Source organism: Amblyomma americanum, chromosome 3 (genome assembly GCF_052857255.1).
Source record: "Amblyomma americanum isolate KBUSLIRL-KWMA chromosome 3, ASM5285725v1, whole genome shotgun sequence".
Taxonomy (NCBI): Eukaryota; Metazoa; Arthropoda; class Arachnida; order Ixodida; family Ixodidae; genus Amblyomma; species Amblyomma americanum.
The window spans coordinates 50,438,487-50,455,439 of NC_135499.1; the positions used below are offsets into that span (position 1 = coordinate 50,438,487).

General features: G+C 45.0%; 1 protein-coding gene across 37 annotated transcripts in view; it reads right to left on the reverse strand.

Moving 5' to 3' along the window:
• Positions 1-16,953, reverse strand: part of LOC144124579 (coiled-coil domain-containing protein AGAP005037) — a 489,877-nt gene that overhangs the window by 75,828 nt on the left and 397,096 nt on the right. For 19 of the 37 annotated variants that reach the window (XR_013313234.1, XR_013313233.1, XR_013313235.1 and 16 more), the window contains 5 exons: positions 14,836-14,946; positions 10,712-11,078; positions 9,837-9,982; positions 5,654-5,701; positions 4,305-4,379 (listed from right to left, as the gene is read on the reverse strand). Coding sequence is in view for 34 of the 37 variants with exons in the window: in XM_077657334.1 (XP_077513460.1) it covers positions 4,305-4,379; positions 5,654-5,701; positions 9,837-9,982; positions 10,712-11,078; positions 14,836-14,946 (747 nt within the window). In the remaining 3 variants the exon portion in view is untranslated. The remainder of the gene's footprint in view (positions 1-4,304; positions 4,380-5,653; positions 5,702-9,836; positions 9,983-10,711; positions 11,079-14,835; positions 14,947-16,953) is intronic. The other 18 variants (XM_077657335.1, XM_077657332.1, XM_077657349.1 and 15 more) reach the window with 5 other exon arrangements.

A 16,953-nucleotide genomic window follows, 5' to 3' on the forward strand; every position in this document is an offset into this window, starting at 1 on the left:
GCGAAAAATCCACAAAAATCCCCACAGAAGCAACCTCGTTTGCAGGTGGGCCACCTTGGTCACGTAACCTTGTGGCATCACCACAACCTGCCCACTGGATTGTGAGCAAACTGCTCACTATGGTAGGCGGCAGTTAAACTAATCATAGGTCTCGACAGTTGGTCGGGAAAGCAACCTGGGTTGCACATACCCCACCGATGACAGCACCTGTCATTGCAATGCAGTTGCGCATAGCTCAACGGGGCACCACTGTGCCAGGAGTGGTACGGGGACTCTCAGGAACCTATGAATGTTAAGTATAGAATAACCATTTCCGCATATATGGGCATTAACACATTAATGTTATTGTGTCATGCCTTTAAGGCAGAGCTTAAGTGTCCACCCCAATTTTCCCTCTATCCCCTTTGCGACCTGACAACCGAGGCAGATGCGCTGCAGACGCCGATGATAGCACAAAATTGAGGAACGAAATAAGAACTAATGCTACGAAGTGAACGCAGGTAGCGAGCATTGGTATCGTGGCATATGGCATAGCATATGGCAGATTTTGCCAGTGGCAAACTTTGACTAATTTCAACAACAGGTACGGAGGCCTCATGGATGGACCGATGCTTCCTATTGCAGTGTAAAGCAGTTCCTGTCTTGTGCAGCGCCACAAAATAATGTTGTGTCTGTGCCTTTCGGATGTTGCTGACACTCCACTGTTCCCATTATACGACCCAACCCTTATTGTGTGGCTCCAAAAGAACGGTCTAAAAGCGACTCAGGCTGTAAAAGACACCGCAGTGGAGGGCTCTGGATAATTTGGATCACCTGTGGTTCTTTAACGTGCAATGACATCGTGCACTACATGGGCGTTTAACATTTCACCACCACAGAAATTCAACCGTCACAGCCGGGATCGAACCTGCGTCTTTTGGGTCAGCAACCGAGCGCCATGACAGCACCCAAGAAAGTGAAGCGCTCAACCAACAATTTGCAGGTGCAAACAGGCAGCATTATCCTGCCTTTGAAGAGCTGAAGTACAATCTTGGTCAAAAGTATACAGCCCAAGGGGTGTGCTTCTGAGCCGTACAGTGCGGCTCCTCTTGTCTACTCAGAGAACCTAATCACACGAAGGTCCTCAACCCTCCCAAGCTTACGACTGTCAAATGTGCTTAGGAGCCCTGCTGCACAGCTTGGAAGCAAGCCCCTTGGGCTGCATATTTTTGGCAAAGAGAGTACTTGTCAAAAATATGGACGGCAATTACTGGTCCTGCACTGGTTACCACAAGCTCAAGGAGGTCGCAGAAAAAGTGTGTTCAACTCTAGCATAGTCATGACGCACTAAACAATTGACTACAAGCAGACTTAAGGAACTGGAAACATTTACCGGGTGAACTTGTGTCCTAGTCGACAGAAAACCTTTGCTGTGCACCCCGCAAACTGCAGCGAAACGTTTCTGTATGATCATCACAACAGTCCCACATGTCTTTTGTGTAGCTCATATGGAAATGGTACAGAGCGTATGTCATCTTTGAGGACTATAAGGAATGCGCATATGGAAATCAGGAAATACTACAAACGTCAATGACGTCTTGCACGTCATGTAGAAACAATACGGAAGTTATGCGGAAACCAAATAGAGAATGTTCGGAAAGCGTAAGCATTTCTGTATATTTTCCACATTATGCGCGCTCCAAATTCTAGTAATTCTGTGTCCGTGGCGTATACAAAAATGTTTCAGTAGGAAAACCATGTTCGACCCATAAAGCAGACATGGAAATAAGTGAATTGCACAAATGACCATGAGAATAGACTCAAAAACAGCCACTGCAGCCAGCCATTCCACTAAAGCAGTAAAGCACTGAATGCCACACGCGGAGGTTGGTTGTCGGCCCTTGTCATTAAACCCTTTACCATGTCTCTCACGTCTCCTTCCTTAGTTTACCAGCACCGCAGTGAAGAATATACTCCCAGCTTAGCATGTAACTTCACATTTTTTCCTGGCTGCCTTCCAGTACTACCTTTCATTACTGTAACTCATCTATTTCTCACTGGATCTTTGTTTTAGAAAGACACAAGTTAGCACGAAGGCTGATGCTTGTTTTTTGCCAAAAATCTGTGCCAAGAAGTAAAACATTACATGTTGTAGTGTTCTGCATGAGCTTGTACAATGAATGACTGTGAAAGAAAAAAAATCAAATGAAAAATCAGCTGTCCTGGATGCCCGAAAACTTTAGAGCCAAGATGCTGCAATATTACAGTACCTTGAACAGTTTCTCATTTTGTTATCTCAGCGCGTAACATAACTGAATAAGCGACGTAATTGAAAATGTCTTACTCGTTCAATAAATGCGAATACACGATGTTTAGACAAGATGGCTTGGAAAGCTAAAAATTTTTGCAGTTTAGTGTATTTGTAATTAAAGGCGGTTATGAAGGTTGCTGACAATATAAACATTGTCCGAGCAAACACAATTTCTAAGGCTAGGGAAATGACTACATCGATGCAGACAACATATCGACAGGTAGTGAAATGAATATGCATACATAAGGGTCCATTTATGTCAGTGCCCACGTAGCCTTTCACTACGCATGCAGTGGCCATTCTAGCTTTCATTTAAGAAATGATGCTTAGCATGCACCTTTCAACAATCACGGCAGCACGCTTTATTTATAGCTTTCATTGGCACAGGTGCAGTGTTTTACTGATGCTAGTGTTTTGCGCTCTCGCTTATATAACCATTGATGTATAATTGCAAACTGTCCTGGCAGTGTGTCCTACACCTGCACAATGCAGCTTAAATATGTTTGCCACTGTTTAAGTGTTCGTTCACTAATGTTTACCAAGTAATTCGTTCTCCAGTTTCAATTTCCACATGATAAAAGCACTGAGAAAGATGAAGATTTAACTGTACCATACACTTCCAACACGAGGAATGAATTTTAGATTTCCTTACAGTCTCACACTAATGCAGGAATAAAGTTTAACTTTATGCAGCAAAGAAAAAAAACGATGAGCTTCAATATCTGATTTGAACATGCATATTACACTAAATGAAAAGTATGTGCTAAAGTTGAGCATGCATACTAGAACTTCACTGTAAAAATAGTATTAGGACACATGCCTACCTTTTAAAATGCAAAAAACTGTGTGACAGCGCGACATGCTTGACAGGAAAACAAAGCATGCTTTTTATTTCCATTATAATATCCTTGGATGTGCAGCGTAAGGCACTAATAACGGTTACACCGCCACCTACAAATTATGACCGATTTCAGAGCTTTTTTTAATGTCTTCTCTACTTTTCCAGCAATACAAAACAAGTATTGAGCACCATTCCTTTTCATCTTTCGGTTAGCAGCAACAGTACTATAGCAAACATAAGAAACCACAGTTCAAAAGACCAACAACATACTAGTGTATTTCTGCAAGATAAATTGGTTAGTATGTTCCACTGGGTTTTAAAAAATTGTTTAAGTAAGTTTCACTGACCGTAAGCAAAAACAAAGTCCCGCAATTTTTGCTATTGAGGAAATTAGTTGACGTACGGTAACAGTGAATATTTACAGAACTGCAATGGAACCAATGTTCTGTATGCAACCCTAAATGTGTCCTCGGCAAGCATGCCAAAGAGTGCATGCCCTTGCAGCTTTGGCGATATGTTGTACGTACTTCAGTTTTCCTGCAAACACGGCCTTCCAGCAACGTCTCCCATGCAGACTTCAAGCAAGCATTCAGGCTCATTAAGGACTTCAAACCACTAAGGTACGCTTGCGATCAGAGGGGCCAAAAGATTAAGCTGTATCTTGTTTTGCAAAGCATACATATTTTTCCATGCTTTTAAAGCTCTCAGTGGAGACATATGCATATATTATAATGCTCTATATCCAACTGAATGGGATGCTAAAAGCGTGAAGAAATATGCGCGACCACAAAGGCCACAACTTAGGTTCACTTCATACACAAAAAGACGAAACCAAACCTGCAGTGAACAAAGTACTCTGAAAGAAACAAAAGGAAGCAATGCGCAGGCCCAGGGCTTGGCAAAACAAGGACAAATGAATACGCTACGAAAGACAACCTGTAGTTTTCAAGGCAGGACAACTGTGGAAGGGTAGCACGAAGTAAGGTGCCCAAAGTTGGGCGTCAAGGCAAGGCAACTGGTAACTGTGGGCATGACATAGAGGCTGTCCTGCTCATATACACTGCACATTCCAGCACTGACACACCCTTTCGTAGCGTACACAGAGCGTTCGCGCGAGGTTGAAGCACGGCTGCGGCGGCAGCCGCTGGGCGAACAGGGCAGAGGTACAATCACCTGCTGGCTGCGGTGAGTGCTGCTTTTGTTTGTGGCAATCCAGGGTCTCATCTGAGAATGACACTGACTTCTCCTCTAGAAAAGGAAGAGTGCGGGCAAAGGAAGGAAGAAGAAGGACGGGTGAGGCCTAACCCCGGACCGCAGCGCCTTCCCGCTAGCCTCGATGGGCGTCCCAGCCCTGAGGTCTCAAGTCCAACTTTTGCAACAAATGAGAATCTTCACCAATGCAGCAAGATTTACGATAAAAGGTAAGAACAATGCCTTAAAATCAGACTTGCTCTACAAACCGGACGATTAGTGATGTCAGGCTCGAGAAAATATATTTTTTGAGGAAGAGCGCTTTTTGCGTTCAAACTTCGATTTGCATCTGTGCCGTACATGCCAAAGAAACACACAACAGATGTGCAAAACACATGAAACATAGGGGGCGCCTGAGGCACACTGTTCAACTCTGAAAACCTATAACCGTCAAGGCACCGTCAGACATGAGTCGCATGGAACTGTGAAAATTATTATTCTTGAAACTGTTTATGACAGAGCGAAGCATGAGCAACCAAACTGCATGTTTTACGAGTGGCAGAAAGGAACATGTAGAACAAAGGAGACTTTTTCCGCCGAGTAATATCCGGTATCGTCTGAAGTTTTTCTTGTTATTTTTTACATCAGTTCTCGCAGTACTGGCACAGTACAGAAAATTGGATGAACGGGACTAGAAAAACCATGCAGCAGCTAGGGCTGCTAGAGACCACTGCTATAATGCGCCAACCATTGAGCAATTCCTCTGAAACTTAAGCTTCCATTGATTAACTAAGCACATCAGCATTTTTAATCTAGTGCACTTATGATACTGACTGAGTTGAACGCCATAAGCACGCCTGAAGAAACAAAATGTACATTGTGGAAAAAATAGAGCATAACAATCTGCAGAAGTTGTCACAGACAAAGTACTGCAGCAATTCGGGAAATGGGTCCTGTTAGATATCACAAGATGCTTGCACGAAGCCATGACATGCAAAGGGTCTATCATGCCACTGAGTAATAAATGTTATTGTAAGGACATCAATATACGAAGCTAGTGTTATGATTCCAGCACTGCGCTAGTACTTGCTTGTTACAACTGGCTTTCGTGGGATCATATATGGTATCGGGGGGGGCGAAAAGGGCTCTCGCGCAAAAAGTAACGGTGTTGGACAAAAAAGCAGTGCCATTCACAAACACCAGAATTTTGGCACAGGACAAAAAAACCATTCGTTTCATGCAGCTAAAAAGCTTCAAAAATGTGGAAGCATGGACAGGGGTTGAAGGCAAAAAAGGGCCTCACAAAGGCGGCTGCTTTCGCAAGCCTGTACCTTTGAAGGGGTGCTTCTGCACATCGTATTCTGGCAGCCGAACGTCATCTGAAAAAGCGAACACAACCGAAATAGCTTTCGGTTGGCTTCGTAGCATTTAGGGGACTGAAAATTCATGACCATGTTACCATCCAATATCACCTGAAGATGGTGCTTCAACAATCAGTGACAACATTCAAGTATTAGCAGACAGGGCAATGTTTTAGGATGCCAGTCCTGTGTGCCACTGAGAATACCCCACAGGTGCTTGATATCTAAAACCGTTGTATGAACTACCTAGCATTTGCCAAAACAGAACACACTTCTCAACTGCGACACATGCCTCCAAACGATTGATGATATCGTAATGCGGTTAGCGGTTGATAGAAATGCACTGTAAGTGAACTGAAAACTAACTGGTACAACCATTTGGCAGTATACTTGCCACGGATGTGCAAAAATTACAGCTTGGCATCTTTCAAGAAGGAACACATGGCGGGTACACACAGAGTTGCATCAATTGTAGCGAGAATTACACAGAACCAGCGCCCTTGGTTTTCACACATGAGAATCATGGGGGTTAAAATCGGGCACTTAAGCTTTGTCTTTATATGCACCAAGAAAGTTATCTTTTGGAACAATTACTGAAGACTGGGGTTCTAAAACTTTTTAGAGTTATCGTGGCTGTGATATTATTGTTCATTTTTGCAGTTAAAAAGACTGATCACGAACTTTCTTTAAAATTTTTTGACGAACATATATGCTTGGTTTGAGTCCGAAAGAAATGTTTTGCTACCGTTTTTTTTTTACTTTTTTCAATTACTCGCAAATTTTGCTGCGTTTGAAGAACACTAACCAAATGCCTTTGCTGTTGTCAGATTGTTTTAGAGTATTTGCCAGTTTGTTTGAAGTGCTGGCAGCCACTAAAAAAGCTGTATATACCCTGTGTTGTAGCATTGCTCGCTGCTCTTGCAGTTCCTGCTTGTGTTTTTTTCTTTCTGGCGAGGAGCCCCACGAATCGAAATGCGCTAACTGACATGCCTGCAACAGCAACAGTCATCTTGCCTGTCTACACTGCAGGTGTTGCAGGAAAGTGGCGTGGCACTGTAACGTAACGAAAGCTTGTGTGATACACACAAATTTTGCACCTGATATTACCTTTAGCTGCTTACACCCTTGAGCTCTGCCACTGAGCCGTATAATTGGGAAGGTTCGGGTCAAAATCAAATTTCACGTGGTTGTTGAGAGTCTGGGTGAGAGCCTCCAGAAAATAGCAGAATTCTGCTTTAACAAATGGCCCTGTGAATAAACACATCAACACGGTTTCCAATTTCCAAGAAGGCCTGGCAGGACATGACAAGTCCTGAAAACAAACTCAGGAGCTGTACAAGTCACAAATTGCCCCAACTGTGTTCTCATCAAGTCATAGACACAAACGAAATGTAACAGATCATTGTAGGACACTTAAAATGAGCGCAAACTGTTTTTGCACAGAACAGAAGCTAAGCATCACGAAAAAAAAATTCACATATGAGTGTAGAGAACTGATGGATTCATGGCCATAGGAATATAGTGCGGAGAAGTGTTTTCTTTTTACCATAACATGCATAATGGCTAGCAAAATTTGTATATATATACTGCGATGCAATACAGAAAAACTATACGCTTACACGACATCCAGACAGGCGGTGAGGACATACTTTGACGGGGCACTAAGAGCTATCTTGGCTTTTACAGGAAGGGCTAAGGTACAGTCAACCTGCAGTCAGCCTCGAACAGACTCAGCCCATTTATCGCTTCTGCCAAGAGCCTGATTCGTGGGTTTGCTTTGTAGCAAAACAAGAGAAGCTGCAGGTACGAAATACAGTGTGGTGCTAACGCGAAAATTCTTGTAGCTGAGAGGCAGTCTATAGGTTTCCGATCCAGCAATGAGCCCTTAAGTTAGAGACTCAAGAGCCTATTGGCCTTCAGTTGCAACTAACGATGAATAGGAAGACTACCCATATTCATGCAAGATTCTTCACAGCATTGCTTTCAGAGCCAGTGTTCCTGTATAACTGCATCTGTCTGCGAACTTTGCTCAACTTACATGCTACACACTGTATAAGCACTATGGCAGCTGTCTGCCTGGGCTTCAGCAGGAAAAATAAAGTGCAATACAATGAACCTCGATTCCAATCAATATGATGTTTTCTTTTACTAGTAGCCATTTCTACAATTTGTGTATGTGTTCACTAGGTAGTATTAACGTTTGAGGGCCTCTACACCAGGGATGATTTTTACACTTCTATGATATTCAACAAAAGACTTTTCCTATACCTTGTTCTTGGCGCATGATGTCCTCAGTTGCCTATGTGCAATAAAACCCAACATAACACACACACACATATGATGTTTTCTTATTGTTGTTATCTGTTTTTGAAACAGCAGTGAATCAGCACAATCTTTACATCACCACAATTGTAACTTTTTTCTGTGTCCACATACATCGATTACATATACATGAGAAGAAAATGACCAGAATAAATGACCACATTAAGACATCAAGAAAATATTTTAGCATCACTGGTACACCCAGGCAAAGACCAAGGCATATAGGCAAGCTATCTGCCAGGGCTTGACTGCTTTTGGGAAATTACAAGACAGCTGTAGCTACAGCCTTGCTTCCTACTGCTCACATGAAATGGCCTCGGGACAAAGCTAGTGCTAGCACGTACTTACAAAACTTGGCCACAGCCCACGCGGCCTAGTGAACTAATACTGTCAGTACACGCTGTACTGCAACAATGCAAGCAGAAAGTTAAACCATCAAGGCTGACAATGACTAAGGTTCACCATAGCTGTTAACATATACCTTAGACGGGTTAATGTTGCATCAAGAATATATATTTTAGGTATTCTAGGTACATTGTCGAAGAAAGATGAACGTTATAAATGCACGTTCCAAAGCGTTTATATCACCAATACATTTTTACTGAACACTTCCACAAACGAAACAAAGCTTAGCTTTAGCACCATGGCTTTCATGACTGCTAGAGTAAGAGCTCGTTGCTTTTAAAGTAATCGCGCTAATATCACTTCCACGAATGAGCCGCGCAAGTCTCATCCTTACCTTACCAGTAACGTCTGCACACAGAGATCACTTTCTTTTGTACAGTTCGAAAAGCGATGTTTGCCTTAGCCTACGGAAGGTAACGAAAGCAACGCAACACGTTCAATTTGCAACTCTTACGGCGCCAACAGGTTGTCGTCAGTGTATTTAGGAGAGGCATCAAACCAAAGCAGTTACACTAGGTTAACGCATGACTACTATTATGGAAACTGCAAGCTGAGAAATTGATATCAGGTGCATACATATGAAAACATGGTCTAGATGCACTCGTAACACAGTGCTCTCACCGCAGAAGTGGCGAACAAAATACTGCAATAGTGCGAATTTAGATACACTCTGATCTTATCCAGCAAACTGCATTTGATGGGCTTAGTTCATTAAAAAAAACCAGGAACTAGACTAAACACGTATCATTCGTTCAATTCACAGTTCTGCAGCTCGAAGGAAAAAAATGAGCGGGTGCTTAAATTCGCGTGAATAACCTGAATTACTTTGTACGTCCGACAGCAACATCAACAGGCTTTGAGAACACAACATTTATATGTGCAGTAAATGCAGCAAGTATTAAGAAGCATGTTAACAGCAGTAAGCCTGCAACATTAAAATATAAATATAACATCTCCCTTCAAACTCATAATCTGTTCCAATACTTATTTAACATGCACCAAGACGTTTGATGCAAGACGGATACTGTTGAAACCTTTTACCAGTATATTACGAAGTGCCCATTAAAATCGTAAGGAAAGGTGAGTATCGTATTTAATATCACATACAAAGTGAAGCGCATCTGCGCATCAGCAGATGAAAGAATCAAGAATAAAAACAAATGACATAAGGAGCAATATCAATTATAAAAATGTGTCGCTGACACGCTATCTGCTTGGCACCCATACAAAATTCTAACGCATAACTCAAGCTCAGAAGCAGGTGTATTCAGGTAAAACAGATTAACCGTCAGCAGATCTAAGTGAGCAGAAACCTTGCTCAAGACGCCCGGAAGTGTACAGAGGAAACCAGTCCCAACCCCACTGGAGGCCCCAGAATCCATTGTGGCACTCATTCTTGCGGCGGAAGCCAAGGAAGGCTACTCACCCGACCTGTCCTTCTCGGGAGCCACGTCCGTGTCCCTGGTAGGGATCAGGTGGCTCGGCTGCCGTGGAGAAGTTCCCGCAGCCAGGGCCTTGTGCACCAGCCCAGTCAGACTTGCAAGCTGGCGTTCCATGTACTCCACACGCATTCTGCACAGCCATGAATGGAAAAGGAAAGAGCGTTTAAGCGAGGCTTCGGTATAGTCTACACATCAACAGGCTCAATTCTACAGCTATGCCATTAGAATATTTTTGCTGAACAAATCATCAATGTTTGTATATAGAAAAAACAAATATTACTGATTACCATTCTCTCCCCAAGATAGCTTGTCCTAATATAAAAGCAGAGAAAAACCAATTTCTCGCAAGTGCCTGCATGAACGACACAGCTAAATTGAAAGCAGCAGTTGCGGCAGAATGATGGAAGATATTATTCCGCCACACACGCTAGCAGCAGAGAAATAAGTATTCCATAAACTGGCTTTAGTTTAGCGATTAACACTGCAAGTTCAGCGTGAAGCCAAAAGAAGAACGAATGAAAAGGGAAGGCTGTACAGACATCCTGCCCATTTTGTGCACTCACATCAACATATATTGCCGAAGTGTGCAGTGAATAGCCCGAATGTGGAAATGTTTGTTGATAATTTGAGAGCCTTTTGTATGTGAAACCCTCGATTCTTGCTTCTTTTTTTTTTTTTGCGTCATCTGTTTGCTTTTGCATGATGCTCGCCTATATCTTGTTTATTTTTTACTTGTATCTGTGCTCACCCCTGCTTGGAGTCAAGCGACTCCGCAGTAGTAAAAAAATGAATGAATAAAATATGTATGGCAAGATGAGCAAGGAGCTAGCGTAATGCTGGAGAGGAATAACGCACGCACCTGGCCTCTTCGTCGATGATGGGCGTAGCGCTGCCTGAGCGCGAGCCATAGCCGGCGGCGTCCCCGCCATAGAAGGGCTCCTCGTAAGCTGAATTGAAGGTGGCCGGCAGGGAGCGCGTGTGGTCCAGCCTGCGCTCGGGCGAGTAACCCGGGTCCCGGCCATCGGCCACCGCCGGGTAGCCCAGTTCGTAGCCTCGCCGCGGCGAAGTGGGCGGCGGGTACGGGCCGGGCGGAGGTGCGCCACTGGGGCCCACCACAGCCGCCGCCGGTGGGAACGGGGACGGCGCGGCCACGACGGGCGGGTAGCCGGCCTCAGCCAGGAGCCCGCCGCCGCGGTCCGGGGACAGGGCGCGCGGGGGCGGGGGAACTGTGTTGCGCCGCAACCAACGCACGAGGTGTACTCTTCACTAACGGAATTTCCTAACCTCCCCACGGGCCCTGGCTTTTCACGCACCAAGAGCACATGGACCCAGACATTCTAGTTTGAAGCCCCACTGATTCTTCCGCCACCTGTGCGAAGGCGAAGTACTGGTCATAGCTAGTGGCGGAGGCCAAAAGGGCATATGTTTTAGTTTGCCGTGCCACATCATAGCGTTTGAGCTTCCCAGTGCTCGCCATAATGTCGTGCAGCAAAGATGTAGAGGCTGGCTTCATTTGGTGTAGTCAATCTTGTTCACAAGAAAATGCGCCTGACGATCGCAGGCTGGTACGGGTTAGAGGAGGATGCCGAAATTTTTCTTCTAGACAATCGCGGGCGAAGTTTGACATGTGATGGGCTGCTAATCACGTCGGCTGGTAGTCCGTCAGAAGCAACGGGTTTCTGGTGCTTTCCTTGCAGGTCGGAGCGTGAAGTCGAATCAAACTTGCTCCAAGGCAGTACGTCGGCGCTATGTAAGAGGCTTTCAGCCAGTCTTGAATGTAGACACCAAATTTTTGCATGCCTGTTTTCTTCTTTCAAACGATACGTTAGACACTGGCATACATTGAGCACCCCATGGTATTCGTCTGCGACTGCTAAATAATTTGTAATTGAATTTCTCCTTGACGCTGTTGTGGTTTCAACTGCCAAACGATGGCTGTAACGTGTAGTTGATGTTTAGGTCGCGTGAGGAATAAAAGTCTGCTGTATAAATGCTCATAGGTAGTTTTTTTTTTGTCTTTCCAGGTCTTAAAACAGGCTGGTGTAAGTGTTCTAGTGAATTAAAACGACGTATGTACCTTAGCGTTGTAGTGCAGCATGTGACTTACACCAACTTCACGTCACCACCATCGTTCGGGTGACGAAACCGAAACAGCACGAGAGAAGAAACTCAATTATCAATTATTTACCGGTCGTAGGAAAATACCATGCAGTAATCCATGTATTTGAATGTCTAACGCATCATTTGAAAGAAGAAAACACGCAATAAATTTAGGTGACCACAGTCCTTTAAGACAGTGTCGTACACCAGTCTGCCTCTGAAGATGGCCAGGCATTTGCCATGTTCTGCCGAGAATTTTTGTCCTCTTGGCCATATCTTTGAAGAGATTCCACCAGAAAATGTGCTAAGCACCGTTCCCGTCAAGAAATGAAACAGGAACAGGTAGCAAACAGTGGCACAGGCATCCTGTGACCAGTCAGCGATTTAACTGGCAACTAAACGATCCTCATTGCCCTATGATTACTTCAGCTCTCTGTTGAATACACAGTAGGCATAGTGGGTTTTATACTGCTCTTGAATGTCCGTTGGCTGTGACGAATGCACATAAACCAAACAAAATGTGCCAGCGGCCGTAGAGATCGAAATTAAAGCATGTTCTCACACGGGTTTGTAATAGACGTGCGCCATACTCAGCTGCCCCGTGATTAAGTTAAAAAATAAAAAAAAAGAAACATCTTGTCTGTCCAGACGGCACCGTCCATTACGCCCTCTGAGTGGTTGCACCTTCAGGCACCACATCTCCAGCTGTCGCCAGCGAAAGCCATTTCCTGCACTTCCAGCCAACACAACCAATGCAGTGCACCTGCACTGGATATGCCACAGTGCTTCTACTGTCGCCAACGGCGGCGAAGAAGAGCGTCGGGAGGCAGATATACGCAAAAGGCTTATGCGTCTCCCACTACACATGTATAGCTTTTCCAAAAGTTTAGAGCCCAGGGAGGGTTGCTTCTAAGCCTAGTACATCCCTGGGGTATCTGTGGAAGTCTTAATCTTCGGAAGGGGGAGAACCAGGGATCCTTCTTACCTTCCAAAAGTGGAATACTGGGGAGGCATAATGATGATGATGATGAATTTTTATGGCACACAGGTGCTTGTCTACACAAGGAAAGGTCAAAGGCCCATTCCCCAAGCATTTCACACTAATGGAGACAAGCACCACGACAGGGGAAAGCTTGTGCCCACTGTATCACCGGCGGGTACCCGGCGGCACTGGGAATCTATCCCCGCACCTCACTCATGTGAAGCAGATGCTTATGCTTTTGTGCCACCTCTGCTGTTTCAGTAGCAAAAAGAGCCACATGGCGAGGCCCAGAAGTAAACCACCGTGGGCTCTACACTTCTCACAAATGGTGTACACATCTTTGCAAATTACCATGACTACAACATTTGCCAATTGCAAATTAGCTTGAAATGTCCAAACGTATTTCCTCTTCATTAAGCAACCTGACCATGAAGAAGAAAGGCAGAACTTTTTCGAAAGTTTTCTGGGCATCAGCCAGATTAGGAAATAATGCTTCAGTGTGCAAGTCTTGCATGGACTCAGCTCTGGACATTTCCATTATTCTCTTATCACTGCATGCAATAATATGTGCCGTCCCTGTTTTACTGGTAGGAAATAATTCAGTACCTCGATAGCGAACGAAAGAATAATGGCATAGTGTCGGCGACGTATGATTGCATTGCTAATTGATGAGCGCTTTCACAACATGCTATCGCACTCAATATGAGCTGCAACGTCCAATATGTGGGAGAAGCACATTTATAGAACCAGTGCGAGCGCAGCGGCACTAGAATTTTATCCATTCAGCCGTCGATGCAAAGAACAAACTACACTGAGTGTTTGTGCAAGTTGGTTGCTCTGTTTAAAAGCACACTGACTAGCAATGAAGTGGAAAATACAGTTGCTTCACTCTGGACACACGTAAGGTCATGCTGAGCGCGATGTACCATCGGCCATAAATGTTTACGGCTTGCGTGTGTGTGTGTGTGGGGGGGGGGGAATTATTTCGAAGCGTCTGAAGGTGTGTGGGAACGAACATGCACCGTCACCTAGTAACATTACCAGGTGGCTGGGTCACAAGCCACAGCAAGCCGCCATGGTAGCTCAGTGGTTTGGTGCTACTGACCCGAAAGACGCGGGTTTGATCCCGGCCGCGGCTGTTGCATTTCAATGGAGGAGAAATGTTAGAGGCCCGTATATCATGCGATGTCAGTGCACGTTAAAGAACCCCAGGTGGTCGAAAATATCCAGAGCCCTCCAATACGGCATCCCTCATAGCCTGAGTCGCTTTGGGACGTTAAACCCCACAAACGAAACCACGAACCAAACCACAAGCCAGAGCAACAATACTTTTTTTTTTCGAGAACATGCTTACTGTACATTTGAGGCTGATAGTACATTATTCACAATTACATGAAACAGATGGGAAAAAGAATTTTGCAGCAACTCAACGCATTCTATAGCCATCTTTGACATAGTACATAGAAGAGTGTCTCTGTTCTATTCTGCTGCATCTAACGTTATAACTGCCCTGCGCACTACATATTATGAAACGTAACACTGTGCTTTATAGTTTTGCCCAACATAATCTAACCAAGGCACTACAGGGCACATGCCTGTTAATAGAGAGTTATAGCATAGCGCAAGCCGCTTCTGCGGGGCGCCACAGCGCATGAGCGGATCGCCTAGAGGGCGCTATGTGCCAACAAGCTGCACGTACCCACCGCGTCGGGGCCAATCAGCACATACGCATTGGCGGCGCGCGGAAGTGGCTCACGGTAGCGGATCACGTCATGCTATCTCTCTGATGAGACACTCTTGACTCCTAACGGCATGCCGTGCGGGGTGGGCAACTACGATGGGTGTAACGAACGGAGCAGACAGAGATGCAAGACACGTGCAATGGGGGCAACGAATAGTACCTGGCCTCGGTAGGGGAGACCTCGGGGAGGTGAGTGGGGAGGTGACTTGCAGGGGTGGTGGTGGCTGACCGTAGAACCGCTGAGGCTTCGCCGGCGCCGCTCCAGGCGGGCCTGCGCCGGCCCCCACTCATACGTACGGCAATGCACACAGACAGACAGTGCACACATGGACCGCTGATAGCTGGGCAAGGGTGCATTCTTTGAATCGGCACGTGAACGACGAGGCAAAAGGCAGGGAAGACGTAGTCCGCTTCTCCTTGTCTTGTCTGGTCGTTCGCGGGATGATTCAAATAAGACGCACTCGTACAAACCAGTGGGAAAACTATATCACGAGCACGCCAAAACGACAGCGAATGGACGTCGGAGCCAAGCAGCACAGCGAGGTAGGAAAAGAAGACACATGTAAGAGAAGTCCCCGTGTTCTGAACAGCGAGGAGCGCATTAAGGGCATTATTGCAAGAATGAGAACAGTAGTAGTTACCGGAGCTCTAACAGGATTTGCAATATCAGGTGCCAGCAGATATTCGCCGTGAACTTAGTGTTTGCTGCTGGCTTAGATATGCCTATACAACTAAATAGAAGCTTTAGAATTTCACAGCTTAGCGCGATGTCTCGTTTAAAGGTTCGATGGAACAATGCGCTTTTATATGTTGGCACAGCGATTAAACGTCGAAGAGTCCACTGTAGCAACTTTCCATATATTTGGGATTGCATGAAGTCGAATGGTTGCCACGAATGCAAGCACGCATAAACATCCAATTAAAGTATTGCTTCACGCAAACCAAAACACTGATGACCCGCAAAGCTACAACCTCAGTATGATCATTGAATTTGCTCGACTACTGGTCCAGCGCTGTGCTTTTAATGCGTGCTATGACCAGCATATGAGCACCTTTGTTCTCGCAAAGTGCTGCGCAGTCCTCACATTGAAAAAAAGAAAGCACAGTTAAACAGTTCCACTGCGCTACTGGCGCACGATCACTACCTTGATGCACATGGACCGCTGTGACAAGCGGTCATATTGTTAAATGACTGCAAAAGTTAAATTAAGCTTTTGCTTCGTCAAAACATATTCATATTTCAAGTGAATTGCTTATGAAAATAATCGTCTGCCTCGATCATTTTTCTTGCCAGCACATCGGCTCCAAGTAACTATACTTTCATGTAGAAAGCATGGTACCAAATTTTGAAGTAATGCGATACAGCGCGAATAAAGACGGGGACGAAGCGAGACAAGACACCACAGCGCTGACTTCAACTGAATTTTTATTGCAGAAAGGGGATATTTATACAGGAAATGGAAGGAAACGCATGATGCCGCTACTGCTGGAATCGATACGCGGGATAAGATATTTAAAGGCGAAAAGAAGAGGCTGCAACAGCGCACAAGGATGACTGCTAATAACAAACAACAACGCAGTGCAAGTCAATGATGAACAATAAGACAAGGCACCGGCATTTTGCAACAAAAACACAAAAACAAGAGCCAAAGGGCCTTAAACTGCAGTACAAGGCAAGGAATGAAACTAGGGAGCAAAAAGCAGGGCACTAACAATTTGCTAGGGGAAAATAAAGCCAAAAAAAGGGTAAAAAGATCTAAAACCGTGCGAGAGAGACTAAAATTGCAGGGCCAAAAGGGGCAAATAAAAGGCTGCTCATGACATGGCGGCAAACACACCTGAAAACTACTAAGAGCCAAAAGGTTCTAAAATCGCTGAAAATCAAAACCGAATGAAGAAATCACCTAGATGACATCTGGCTCAAATAATCTACTTCTCGTTTCGTCAGGGCGATCGAGGGAGAGCTGACACAGTCCTCTCCTAGTTTCAAGATGTGCAATGCCTCCATGATTTCGCGAGTGCTTTGATGGGCATTTTTATCTAGAACAGTGCAATCTTGAAACAACGGCTTGCAAGGGCGAGACGGACACTTCAAGCAATGCACTCCCAGGTTCCTCTTTGCTGTGTTGCTGACGTCATTAGAGTGCTCCATCAGTCGCTCATTAAGGCACCGACCAGTTTGGCCTGTGTAAGCCCTGCCACAACTCAAAGGAATTTTATACACGACACCGACTTTGCAGGATACAAACGGTGAACGGTGTTTGACCGGGCAGGCTGG